Raw genomic sequence first — 14528 nt, 5'->3', positions numbered from 1 at the left:
ATAACTTAAATATTGGAAAGCTGACTTTGACGTTAGAATTATATGTCCAAATGTCTAAAGAGAAACTCTTGTTAGGAATTTTGATTCCTGGGGGGCCTCCTTCATCGGGGGGCCTGGGGCATTTGCCCCGTTGGCAACCATGATTAATTGGGACAAAAAACCAAAATCACTTCCTCAAGGGATCCAAAATATGACCGTTACTCTACTTACCATTTTGTCTTGGAAGCACGGCACAATCACTTTCGGTTGATCGGAAAACGAAACAAGATTGAAGAAGTCATCGTCTCCCAGTGTATCCATGATGGCAGATGCAGTGGCAACTGCAAGCTGATATTCTTTTCCACTCATAGATCCCGATGAGTCAAGTAAAATCATCTGCAATACAATATATATGGTAATGTATATTTTGATCTCTAAAAAGTAGTAAGTCAAGAACAGGTAAACTAGATTTTAAATTACTTTTCATTAAACTATCCTTTAAAACGAGTGAAATAGAGCTAAACTAAGTATGTTCCTACATACCACATCCTTCGGCGAAGAAGCCGCTTGAATGAACCAATCCTCCGTTCGAAAGTCGCTGATTTCCTTACTGCCGTACGAGGTTTCCGGGGGCCACGCTGTGCCGGGAAAGCGTCGCAAGAACCCAGAACTGGAGCCAAAATATTGCCAGGATAGTGCCGAATCCCGTTCGATGTTGTTGGCAAACAGGGGATCCAAGTGAGAGGACCACTTGATGGCTGCTTGCGTCTCTGGGTCTGGAAATTAAAGTAAGAGGATGATTAAATTATTAAATAATTAAATAAATAAATATTATAATATTTGAATACATTTCCTATTATGTACTTTTCTATGATTTTTCTATTGATCTGTTTATATATCAACATTCTATGCGAATTCTTCATTAAATAAATTAAATTTAATATCTTGCTTCAACCCGACTTATAAAAAAAGTAAGCAGAAGTAGAAATGAATCACTATGCATAGCTATATCTCGCGTTACTTTTCAAAAGGACTTAACCATTGAGGCATTCATTTCACATAGGTGAGGAGCTGATATGAATCGAAGCAGTTCTACATTTTACAACTAGGTTTTTCCGATCCAGACATCTCTAGCAGGATTTGGGGCAAGTGTGCCACCTTAAGCAAATTGTTCTCTAACTTTGTCTAAAGCTCAAAAAACCCACCAATTTAGCCTCACGATGTTAGTTTCGCATCTTTTCATAAGCACTATGCCATTTAAAATGAAAATAATTTCAAAAAGTATTAGTTTTGGAGTTCCTCAAAAATCATCCAAAATTACCTAATTTTCAACACTATGGGGCAAGACGGCCACCGAATGAACATCACATATAATTCTACTTGTAATAAAAATGTCTTCTGTTATTATTATTATTAGTCAACGGGTTAAGTAAAGCCCCAATGATAAAACTTAAAATCTAATAGTACACGTTTTAAAAAATTCAACAAATGAACATGTCAACACTGATAGCTTTCACAAACAATAACTTACAAGAACGGACAAATTAGGAAGCACTTGAAAAAAACGAACTAAATCTCGTACGGAGCGAATGACGGGACAAATTGAAGTCAAACAAAGTGGCTACTCTGTTGAATACTCGCTGCATGCCATTGATAGCACCGTGAGTGCTGTAGTTTGTTCGCTGAAGCGGTAGTCGCAGCATAGACCTGTTCCTGAGAGCACGAGGTTGGACATTTATGTTGATTTCATTCAAAATATACGGGCAATCAATACGCCCCTGAAGTACGTCCGATAACAGTAACGCTCTTGCCGTATCTCGACGAACTGATAGTGACTCCAGATCGATCAATTGGCAACGACTTTGGTAGCTAGGCAGGCGAAAAGGATCCGACCAAGGTAATCGTCGCAGCGCATATCTCAAGAACCGTCGTTGAACAGACTCGATCCTTAAGACGCCGTTGTTGTAGTGGGGAGCCCAAACAAGCGAACAGTATTCCAGAATGGAGCGAGATAGAGAACAGTACAAAGATTTCAGACAGTAAATGTCCGTGAACTCCTTAGCTGTTCTGAAAATGAATCCAAGTACTCTGGAGGCTTTACCAACGGCGTAGTCTACATGTTGTTTGAACGATAGCTGTGCATCCAGGATCGCTCCTAAATCCTTGACTTGGCTGACACGTTTGATTTCTTCTCCTGACAATGTATAACTGTGCAATATGTGCTGCTTTTTGCGCGAAAACGAAATAACTGAGCACTTTGACGGGTTCACTTCCATCCGATTTAGATTACACCAATCCGCAAAGGCATTCAGCTGTTGGTGGAGAAAGTAACAGTCGTCGATGGAACGAATACGGAGGTACAGTTTGAGATCATCCGCGTACGATAATCCTGGTCCTTCAATTACCAGGTTCACATCATTGAAGTAGATCAGGTAGATCAATGGTCCCAAGTGACTACCTTGCGGGATTCCCGATGTAGCAGCAAACGAAGAGGATTAACAGTCTCCTATGAGGACGGCTAGGTGTCGACCAGTGAGATACGACTGAAGACATTGGAGAAAACAGCCATGTATCCCAAGCCGATCAAGTTTAGCGACAGCAACATTATGATTCAGCTTGTCGAAGGCTGCAGTCAAGTCTGTGTAAATTACATCGGTTTGAAAGCGTTTCGACATACTCTCGGTTATGTATGAAGTTAAACAGAGTAGATTGGTAGCTGTAGAGCGACCTGTCACGAATCCATGCTGATCGACGCTGATGTAAGGTTTACAGTGAGCAAGTAGCGGTTCCATCATAACGAGTTCGAACAGCTTTGCAACAGCGCAGAGAGAGGTAATACCACGATAGTTGCCAACATCATGCTTGTTGCCGCTCTTGTGGACAGGGAACATATGTGCGAGCTTCCATGTGGATGGAAATAATCCAAGGGTCAACGAAAGACGAAAAACATGAAGCAGTGGTGAAATTAAGTCACGCATGTGCGTTTTGAGAAATGACGACGGAACACCATCGGGTCCTGGATTATAAGACGTTTTCAGTTTCGAGGAGGCTCTGATGATCATATCTTCGTTAATGTCTACGCTACTCAGGGTTTGGCCGAATTGTGGAACATTAGCGGCGGCGAGTGTGATATGTTCGTCGCTCAATATTTCATCATTGAAAACACTGGCGAATTTATCGGCGAATAGATTGCATATGTCCTGTGGTGAGGAGGCCACGTTTCCATTCAGCGACATACACGACGGCAGTCCAGCTTCACGTCGCTGTTCGTCAACATGCTTCCAAAATTGTTTGGGGCGGTACTTGAGCTTCGTTTGAATACCTCGCTGATATTGAAGAAAGCAATCTTTCGCGGCTTGTTTGTACTCGTTGTTGACCCTCGCGTAGTGGCGTTTAAGTAGCGGAGTGCGGTGTGTGGTGAATTTCTTGAGTGCAGCTATCTTTTTTGATTTCAATCGGCGTAGCTCGCTTTGCCACGGCGGACGGAAAGAATGATGTTGGACCTTTTTGGGAACATGTCTGTCTAATACGTATGAAAGAACTTTGGAGAAAGTTTGTGCTGCCTTTTTGATATCATCTGAATCCAAGATTACGCTCCAATCAAAACTCGAGAGCAATTGAGCAATACCGCGATGGTCGGCCTTACGAAAATCGTAATAGACGACATTAGGTGAAATGACATAATCGCGAGGCAGCTTAGAGCCGATGGCTAGCAACAATGGTGGATGATGGAGGGTAAGTTTCACTAACGGAACAGGAGCCTCGCATAAAAAAGGAGCCGTGTCCTGTGTGCTCACGAAACAAAGATCTAAGCGGCGATTATTCTGATTAGTGACGTAGTTGATTTGAAAGAGTGTGGCAGAACTATAGTTGTCCAAAAGAAAGGAAGCGTTGGAATGAATGACGGAATGACCGATATCTGGATAGAAGAAACCATTGCTTGATTTTTCCCACGAAATCCCCGGCATATTGAAGTCACCTAACACGATAACTTCGTCCTTTGCTTTGGTGGATTCCAATACGGAGTAGACCGACTGACAATGCGTTTCGATGAGTTCGCGATCACGTATACGATCAGGAGCAATGTACAATGCGCAGAGAAACAAGCTTCGATCACCGAGTTTAATCGAAGTCCAGACCTGCTCCAAGCAGACCCAAGAGGGACTCTCGACTTTTTTCGTTTTAAGTCTAGAGTTAACGCACAGAGTTAACGGCTAGTAATACGCCTGTTGTTTTCCGACTATTGTCTGCGTTCCTGTCGCAGCGGAAGACCTCGTAAACGTTACCGAATATTTGGTGAGAGAGCGTGCGTGAATCCAACCAGGTCTCCGTGAAGACAATTATGTCGTAGCAATGATGGGATATGGCCACTCGGAAATCGTCAATATCACTGTTCATACCGCCGACATTTTGGCAACCCCCTGAAGAAAGCACTAGTTCTTGAAGCCAGCCACATTGTGCGTGGCGCTAGGTGCTGAGTAAACAAAATATAAGCTATGTGCACAGGAAACCTCGCGCGTAAGCGACATATGTCGCACGAGCAAAATATCATACGTACAACTAACGCAGATTTTGTGCCAAAATAGTTGAGAGATTGTAGTAACTTATAACCACGGAAAACTGAGCTGTCGAGTACGAATGAAACTTCAGAATAACAAGTGAAATGCGAATATTGCATTCACGCCTTCTACGAAACGCGTGTGTTTAGTGCCTAACGCATCGTTTTACGGCGAGCTGTTAAATCAGCACCTTCTCCAGCACCAAATTTTTGGCTTCACTCAAGTTGTTCTAAGATGACAGCCGTTTCAGGCCTGTGCGTTTTGGTAGTAGATGGAGATGTCTTGATTGGTCGGATGGGCTATGGAGCATGAAGAAGTCGGTGCATCGTCGTAGAAGCTGGAAACAACACGTATTTCAGTGCGAGAACAGCTCAGCGGAGGGACGGTATACTTGCTGGACGGTATTTCATATTGATATTACTTACAAAGCAGAGACTTATTGATAATTTAAAAAATATTCTTAAGTTTACCGTCATAAGGGGATGCTTTATAACAAAGGTCATTACATGCGGAACACTCCACTAGTCAATTCGAATAACTCAAATGGTTATTTTTGTCTTCATTCATACGATATATGAATTAACCTTTTATTACGGAGGATCTGTATAATATTTCACTAGATCAGCAATAAAAAACGGTAAAATATTGATAAATATAAGTAAATCAGTTCTTAAAACGCCTAAAACCATGTTATTATTGAATATTTGGAGAAAAATCACTTTGGGCGCAAAAATGCTCGCTATTCCCGTTCTACACTTCAGAAACCACTACTGGTGCCTCATTTTGGTTCATTATTATGATTATGTGGATGATGTTTACATTTTTATGAATTTCACTCCAACCATTTTTGTTTACCAAATAGGTGGCACACTTGCCCCAAAAAGTATAGATTTCAAACAAAAAGGATTTCGTATGTGAAACTAAATATTTTTTTCGTCCAAATGCTAGAATAACTTACACTTTTGTATAGCTTCACGATGTACAATACGTTTGAAAAATCTGTCATTAATTTACCTCTCACCATGCTATTTAGAAACAACGAAATCTTATAAAAATTCATTGAAATCTGATTGTTTTTACAAATTTTCGTCAGTTTTTGATCATCGTTTTATGAACTATTAGGGAACATATAGTTAAAAAAAATATAGTTTGTAGTTTTTATAAAAATAAGGGGTGGCACACTTGCCCCTACGGCACACATGCCCCAAATTCCGCTACATTCTTCCCTTAGTATGTCTGACCCCCGCTTTATACAATCACGCGCTGATGGGTGGAGGGAACATATGGGCTGATTTCCACCTAATATGACTACCAGATTCAAGTCCAAGTCAGGTTAAATTGTACCCGATGTCAGTCCAATGTGAAGTTCACATCGGTTTAAGGTTGGATCAGTGGCGGGTCGATTATTTTGCTATAGAATTGGTCGGTGTTAGGTCAGAGCAAACTGAATGTTATTTTTAATGATTTCAGGAAAACCTGTTTTAAGCATTTGAAATAACAAAATATTTGCATTATTTGCTATAATATTGGAACTTATCTATTTGGTGAAACAGATATATCCAATTAGCATCGAAAAGATTAAAAATGATGAAGATTTATTTTTGCAAAAGTGAAATTAGTTTTTCTTATCTAAAACAAGTAATGTACAGATTACTTGAGTTTTTCAGAAAATACTTCTCGAATTCCCCAAATTACTGTAGAAGATATTCTAGGTAAATTGTTGGAGGGTCTTCGAGAATTATTTCTGCAGTTTATCTAAAATGATTCTCTTTTAGAAAAAACGAAATGCCTGGATGAATTTTCAATTATTTTTTGAAAATCCTCTAGTTGAAGTATTGGTTGTTACTTGAGTTTGAGCTTGAGCTTGAGCTTGATTGGCTACCCGTGGTTGCTACTCCAATATCGCCATATTAGCTGCACTTACACAATCAAGATGAGTGCTTGGGACAAACGGACGCCTTCAGTGTATAAGTGCTAATAATTTCCTATTTTAGGCAACAATGGCGCCTGCCACGTTATAATACAGAAAAACTGGCCCAAAGTAGACCCAATATACCCCTGCATCTACGCCAATTCATGCAGGTATATATAGTTGCAAGGTAATTTTATTGCATAGAGACTTGCTTGTGGTGGCCTATGTATCAGGCGTAACGAAAGGCGTGCTATACAGTATGGCCCATAAAAAAATGCGAAAATCGTCATATCATGTTTAATGGTAGTTTTTACACAGAAAATGTGAATGAAACATAAACTTTATTCATTACTTGTATTGTTTAATCTATTTAGACTCAGTTTTTCGCTTTGGACATGATTTTAATCTATTACTTTCACCTCTCCAGAGAGGAATTGGAAGCATACCTTCAAATTTTATCATGCGGACGTCGAGTTCAATATCTGTGTGATGAAAGCTTCTAAAACATCAACGATGGCGTGAGATTCTTCACAGGCCTTGTCTCCAGCATACGCCCATATCAAATGATAAAATTGGTTCATACCTGGGTCATTGGAGAGTTAAACATATTTTCGAACAAACGGTACATTTAGGAGAGCTTCGATTGAACCTTCATATAAGTGTGATAAGCGGCTCCGTTTTGCTCAAAACCTATGAGCTAGTATTGAAGTTGTCTCTAACCAAAGGAACAAATTTCATCCTCAAAAATCTGTTATAGGCCTCAGTATTTATTTTCTATTCAAAGTTTATCACCAGAGTATACGACAATCAGACGCTGTTTCTAGCTTTGTGCGAAAAAAACCTTAGAACTTCTTTGCTTTATTACATTATTTGGGACAGTAAAAAAAAATATGACAAAAATTGTCCTGGATAGCGAAGTTATGTCAGAATATACTACAATAATCAGAAATTACATTTACTAGCAAAAACAATGAAAATAACGCTTGTGGATGCTATATTCACGTTCAAACAATTTTCGCATTTTTTTATGGGCCATACTGTAATCATGGAAGAATGGAAGAGTAGGTTAACGGTTTCTTATCCGTCTCTGGTTTTAGCGATAGTTATGAACCAATAGTTTAAGTGCGATAGATATGGAGTGAAAGATATAAGCAAGTGGAAAATCGAACTATAAAGTACGATAAAAGGGACGGGCCTGGGATTCAACCCATGGCCTTCTGCTTATGAAGCAGAAGCTTTAGCCATTAGACCTCCAATCCCATCAGATTATAGATGAAGTATTGGTTATTATAAAATCAACTCAAAAAGGAGCTCGTGAAGAAATTACTGTCAGTATCGGAAGCAAACTTTAGAGAATTTCTTATTCATCAAAGAAGAAGAAAAATGGGTTACTGATCACTTCATAGATACTGATAGAAATTCATAGATTCTTGGAGCAACTAGTGCTAAATTTGAAAATAATCTAAAAAGAAATTCCTAAATAAATGTTTTAAACGAAACCCTAAAATAATTCCCAGAGGTGTTCCCCCTCTGGGAGTTTTTGGGAGAAACAATTAAATAAATTTAGTAAGGAATCTAACTAATAATTCTTCAGGAAAGACATCTGTGGATCCATAGAAACATTATGACAGGATTTCAGAAAAAAAAAATCTACCGGGGGCTGGATTCTTTTCTTAGTCTCCTTGATTAACTTCGGCAGGGGCTATTTGAAAGCTTCTTCTTCTTGGCATTAACGTCCCCACTGAGACAGAGCCTGCTTCTCAGCTTAGTGTTCTTATGAGCACTTCCACAGTTATAAACTAAGAGCTTCCTTTGCCAAAATTGCCATTTTCGCATTCGTATATCGTATGACAGGTACGATTATACTTGTATACCCAGGGGTGTCAAGGAAATTTCCATTACGAAAAGATCCTGGACCGACCGGGAATCGAAACCAGACACCTTTAGCATGGCTTTGCTTTGTAGCGGCGGACTCTAACCACTCGGCTAAGGAAGGCCCCACCGCACCGAAAGCTACCGAACTCATATTTGGCTTCAATATGCATTGTATTTGATTGCATCATCAAAATTCAGCCCAAACATATAAACACAATTCCTTTTGACGAACAATCATGACAGCTGCTCACAGTGCAGCGAAAATAACACAATCAAAGGAATCGTTTTTTACGCCGAGCATCGCGCACACATTGATGCGCGCAAGCCTTTTTCTCAGTTCGACGGATTGTATTTTGTTTACATTCTCAATAGACCATTTCCGTCAGATCTAATCCCCAGTTTTTGTAATTTTCTTCGAAAGACAATTATTTTTAATGAATATTAACGGTTTCAGATTTTGTATATATGCACTCCTGATTTTCTTACAATTTTTTGAAAACATGGATACTCACCACATTTTGAAAAATAATTCGAGATGCGGCACAGTTTGTTCAACCCTATGGGTATCAGCGTGGTGATTTTACAACAGTTTTTCGTTTCCACCCCTGCATTGGGATGCTTGTTTACATTTGGAAACGTCAAATCAGGTGTGCGCTCAAACTGACCGTGGTCCCGGTCAGGGCGCCCCAAACAGGAGCGCCAATTTTCCTCCACAGATTCAAAATTCAAAACCACCCCCTAACAACAAATCACTCATCCACCCAACAGTTACGGTACCGCTAGTTCTATTAAAGGCTATTTTTTACTATTCATGCCGACAAATGCCTAAATCTATATGTTGGCTGTTGATCCGGAAGATTTCCGCCTTGGCAGCAACATCTGCGCCAGGAAATTTTGAGCGGTTGTTGCTACCTCTAGGCGGGAATCTTCCGACTTATTCAATCCTCGCCGGCACCAAACAGAGAGATCAGGCTTCTGTCGACTACAATCCTTGCGTTACAGAACCGTGTAGTGTTCGCCGGGTGCGGTCATAACCGGCCGAAGCGATGAAGGTGGTTTCCGCGGTGATTACGGAGACTTCAAGAACCGTGAAGGAAAGAGGGAGCGAAGCCAGCAGAGCCCATTATGATGAATGAAAACATAAACAAAAATCATTTGGTCATGCCAGCTGATCTTAAATTCACCACAACGTGGTGGCAAAACCATAGGGGAAAAAGGGGTCCGCATTTTTTCGAGGTGAAACAAATTGTAGGGGAGAACTAACGTGCCGCCAGTTTTTCATTGTTTTCCAATACTTAGAGGCTTCAAAACACATTAGTTCCTTAGGAAAGTTTGTCCAGTAAAAAGACAGGAAGCATATAAGCCAATAAAAAAATTTGACGGAAATGGTCTATTATACGCGGTCGTTGCGAAAAAATTAAAAATATTCGTGAATTATAGAAGTTTTCTTCTTCTTCTTTCTGGCGTTACGTCCCTACTGGGACAGAGCCTGCTTCTCAGCTTAGTGTTCTTATGAGCACTTCCACAGTTATTAACTGAGAGCTTACTATGCCGATGACCATTTTTGCATGCGTATATCGTGTGGCAGGTACGAAGATACTCTATGCCCTGGGAAGTCGAGAAAATTTACAACCCGAAAAGATCCTCGACCGGTGGGATTCGAACCCACGACCCTCAGCTTGGTCTTGCTGAATAGCTGCGCGTTTACCGCTACGGCTATCTGGGCCCCTTATAGAAGTTTTACGGCATATGATTGAAATGAAATCCTTCAGTGAAGAAGTACGAAGGTTTTCTATAGTGAAAATAAGTGCCCGGCGAGGTAAGTCACACAGGGGTGCTAGTTCGTCCATGCGATAACGGTAAAAAAGTGCAAAGTGGATAGTTGAACTGAAGTTATTCATCGAAATACAGTAGTTATATGGCATGTTTGGTCTACAAGTGTACGAACCATAACAGCTTTCACAAAATTACACTTGGAAAATGAATCTATGTTGCAGGTAAGTTGGAATACCCGTCGCAGTGGAACGATACGACGAGTTTGATCCGACGAATAATAGCGCTTACGACGAAGTAAAACGAAACCCTAACATCTGCCCAAGGAGCACAATTTGTTTAAATTCAGGAATAAAAATATCTCTTGAAACTTATCAAATTCGTCTATTTTTGAAAATATGACTTAAAATTGCACTGAATAGCAACGCAAAAAACGCAAGAGGCGGAGTCTATTTATGTAATATATTTATGTAATAGTGAAATTGCTTATTTGTTGCAATATACTAACGAGAAAAAAGATCATAAAATTATCTCCTCTACTCACTATTCTATCAGCTCTTCGAACAATCGCTTCGCCAATACACTATAAAAGCGACCACATTGCCTATGAATGAAAGCTTGTTGCTAATGACTTTACTGCACCCTTCTAAAAACAAGTTCATTATTGGCAAAAATACGCCACGCCTTAAATAAGCTAAAGTTATTGCAAAATGTTTCGCGTAACAAGTGAGAAACGTCATTTAAACAACTAAGCTGTTGCTAGCACATGTTTTCGTTGTTGCATGGTACATAAGGTGCAATTCAACTATATTGCTACTGGATTTAACCAAACAAACTTTTAGCTGTCAAACACGTAATTTAATGCAACATTCGCCTAGCTAGTATGAATCTTATTGAGCTGTGGGCTTTGAAACGCAACTTGAATGCATCGTCTTTGAGCCACCTTTAAATCATCATCTAAAAATTGAAAATTCCACAGAACTCTACTTTGATGGTAAGGATAGTAGCAAAGATATGGGAGACTGGATTTTCAAACTTTTTTTAATTTTGAACAGCCCTAGTGTGCACTGTGTTATATTTCATCGATTACATGCGAATAGCGCCAAAACCGTTGATTTTAGCGATTTAGTTTGTTCGGAAAAGCTTCTTGGTATATCAAAGCGCATCTCCGGTGAAAATAAATGTGATCAATTCACCTAGCAGTGAGATAGAAAAACTATTTTTTTCAAACCACTTAGATAGACATATGGTGTCTTCATCAGAGTAGTAGAATTGGCAATTTGTCTAAGACATGATTTTTCTATTTCTTATACTTTTTGAGATATATGCCGATGTATGTGAATGGTCCCTGAAAAATAACTTTTTTCCAAGAATTTTGACATGCAAAAACACGCGTTTTAAGATATCTAACAACTTTGTAGAAGACTTAAAAAATGTTAAAAATCTTAGTAAAAATTTATGAACAATAATGATTTTAAACGATTTTTTTCAAACAACTTTGTGTACAAACAAACAAACAAATTGCTAAAATCAACGGTTTGGGCGCTATTCAAAAAGAGAATGAAATCGACGAAATGTAACACAGTGGTGTGCAAGTTTCAACCACTTACGGTGCACAATCAAGTTTTAGTGGTTCGTGTGAGCAGAAGCGTAGCTAGGGGGTTGCGGTGGGTGCGGGGCGCACCTGTCCCCGAGCTCCTAGGGGGCCCGAAATCGATTTGCGGATTTAGGCATTAAAAGTACAACATAGCTTGTAGGAAATTAAAAATTTATAAGATCCCAAAATGAAAACTAGCATGACAAGTTGAATAAGTTTTGGAAGACACTTCAATCGGCGATGTACGGAGGTCCCTTGATAGTTCCTTATTTTTTAGGCTCAGTTTCTTATTCTGAAAATGTTAAGTCAGAATTGCGGCTTTCATTCATAATTTGTTTTTTTTTTCTGAATTCCTAATCTTTTTTAATTTGTGAGCCTCAAAAAATCTGGAGCTTTGGTTGGTTTTGGATGAACCCCAGGTATTTCTCCTCCGTTTCTGCTATGAGTTATACCAGTTCATCCTGTTACTTCTACTGATAGAAGGCTAAAGGAAGTATTTGATAATACCTTGACATGTTCCGTTTGAAAATCCACTAGTGATTTCTCCATAAAATTTCTAGTAAATCGCCATTCCTTCAGGTTTTCTTAATTAACCAAAAATTGCTACAACGTTAAGCTTGATTTATACTCGGGTGACCTTCCGTAATTTATCAAGATATTTCACTGATAATTCGTCATGGTACTTCATATGAGGTTCAGCGATGGATTTCTTATCAATTAAAATGTGTTATCCAACATACACAAAGATTAAAAAAAAATTCAAAAATCGCAAGGACACTTCCCAAAATTTGTATAGAAATTGTTTCAGGAATTCCAGGAAGCTTCTTCCAGCGATTCTATGTAGAAATTTTACAAAATAGTCTAGCAATGCTATCAAGAATCATTCTAATAATTTCGTAACGATTTGTTTTGGGCAAAAAACATTAAATATAACTAGTCATGATATATCTGGCGTTCGTTTATGGACATCTTTTAAAATCATTAAGATGTTTTTCATGAAATTGCCACGGAGATACCGTCAATTTTCCCCTGTTTGTTTTAAATAATTGTTCATGAATTCCTACAGGAATTAATCCCTAATAATCCTTTCTAATATGTTCCAATCTTTCAGGAGCCCACAATAATTTCATTTCCTTCCCCTTTCCCTCATTGGTCTGCATTCTGACGTGGCAGGCACCATTGTTGCCTAAAAATAGAAGATCACCAGCATTTATACACTGAGGGTGCCTGTCAATCCCAAGCAGTCATCTGGTTGGTTCCTTGTGTAAGTGCAGCTGATCTGGCGATACTAGAGTAGCAACCACGGGCGGCCAATCAAGCTCAAGCTCACAAGTTTCTTAAGAAACTATTTTTCTTTTAAATTCCGATGCATAGCAACCACTTTTTCATCAAGAAGATGGGCGTCATAACGGCCAACTTTTCCTACCAAAAGGAACAGTGCTGAAAAGTAGAATTTTTCAGTGCTGTTTTGGGAGGCGTTAACTAAATATCTACGTCTCTTCATGCCCTAGCGATCCGGATCCAACACAGGCTGGCGATTGGTAAAAAGATCGTTCAGCAAAGAGGAGGCAGCAGACCCGACTAGAGGCTTCTAACAAAAATATAATAAAATTTTATCAGAATATGATATGTATATCATATTATGATATAATTTTGTTAGACTCCGTTATCCATAGGACATAATAAAACAGAAATATAACATAATGTGTTTTATTTCCCCTTTAAGATATTTTTTTGTTCATTTTTAACAACTTTATAACAAAATAAATAGATAGTTATGCATTTCAATAATATACAATATTATCGTATATCGAACAGTATTATAATTTTGATACTTTGTATCAAACATCATAACTTGGTTTGATATGTTTTTGATAGAATTAAAACACATTTTGTTATGTTTATGTTACTATTCATACACTTTTTGTTATAATTTTAGTTATTTTAACAACATCCTGCATCAAGTTTGTAACAACCTATGTTCGAAAAAAACTTATAACATAATAACATATGCTGATATAATTTTGTTATGTACCCTTAGTCGGGAAGTCAGATAGTGTCTTACCTGTTCTTTGTTCCTATACGAAATATAGGCCTGTATGATATCAATGAATGCGAGAAAATTTGTGAAATTCATACCTACATTTATATCACAGCCTATGTGACTGAAAAATACTGAATTTATTCAATACATGGATGTATGTCCACGTTGGTTCTCTTGAAATATGATTGTGCTACTATAAACAACACAAAAATTAACAGCATTTTTCTTAATTGCAAAAAATGGTGCTCGTTTCAAAACTCGATTTTTCAACACTCGTTTTCCATCCAACTCGGAGAGCCTTGTTAGATAAATGTGCAACTCCTGCTGACAAAAACATCATTTTGCAATTTGTTGCATAAATAGCTAGTTTACTTGTAGACAAATTGTTAAGTCATTTTTCAGTATTCTTTACTCTTAAATAATTTTACCAAACTCCGTCAAACATGAATTACAAAATCAAGCATTTGAGCTTGATTCCCTTCTTGATTCTTGTTGGGATATTTCAAGCAATTTAAAGAAATAATAACAAATTTGCTACTAGACTTTAGGAATTTGTCCAACGATTTCAACAGATATTTTGCTTTATATTGTTCCAATATTTTTCACTCCATTCATACTTCTATAAATAATCCAGGTATATTTCTTCCAGACATACTACAGAAAGTTATCTATTAATATTTTTGAAGATCCTAAAATAACATATAGAAACTTCTGAGGTTTTTTTTTTTTTTTGATTCCACAAGATGTCCCTCCAGAAATTACTTCCTAAACATTATCGAAAAAATGATG

At 38.3% G+C, this 14528-nt stretch overlaps 1 protein-coding gene across 4 annotated transcripts in view; it reads right to left on the bottom strand.

Annotated features, from left to right (window-relative positions):
• The window catches only part of LOC5571425 (voltage-dependent calcium channel subunit alpha-2/delta-4), a 206598-nt gene that overhangs the window by 36180 nt on the left and 155890 nt on the right, over positions 1 to 14528 (bottom strand). For all 4 annotated transcript variants that reach the window (XM_021845058.1, XM_021845059.1, XM_021845060.1 and 1 more), the window contains exons 6-7: positions 523 to 755; positions 211 to 375 (exon numbers count right to left, since the gene is read on the bottom strand). In XM_021845058.1, the coding sequence (XP_021700750.1) occupies positions 211 to 375; positions 523 to 755 (398 nt within the window). The remainder of the gene's footprint in view (positions 1 to 210; positions 376 to 522; positions 756 to 14528) is intronic.

Source organism: Aedes aegypti, chromosome 2 (genome assembly GCF_002204515.2).
Source record: "Aedes aegypti strain LVP_AGWG chromosome 2, AaegL5.0 Primary Assembly, whole genome shotgun sequence".
Taxonomy (NCBI): Eukaryota; Metazoa; Arthropoda; class Insecta; order Diptera; family Culicidae; genus Aedes; species Aedes aegypti.
The sequence above is the reverse complement of the archived record's forward strand: the minus strand, read 5'-3'. Positions and strand labels throughout refer to the sequence as shown.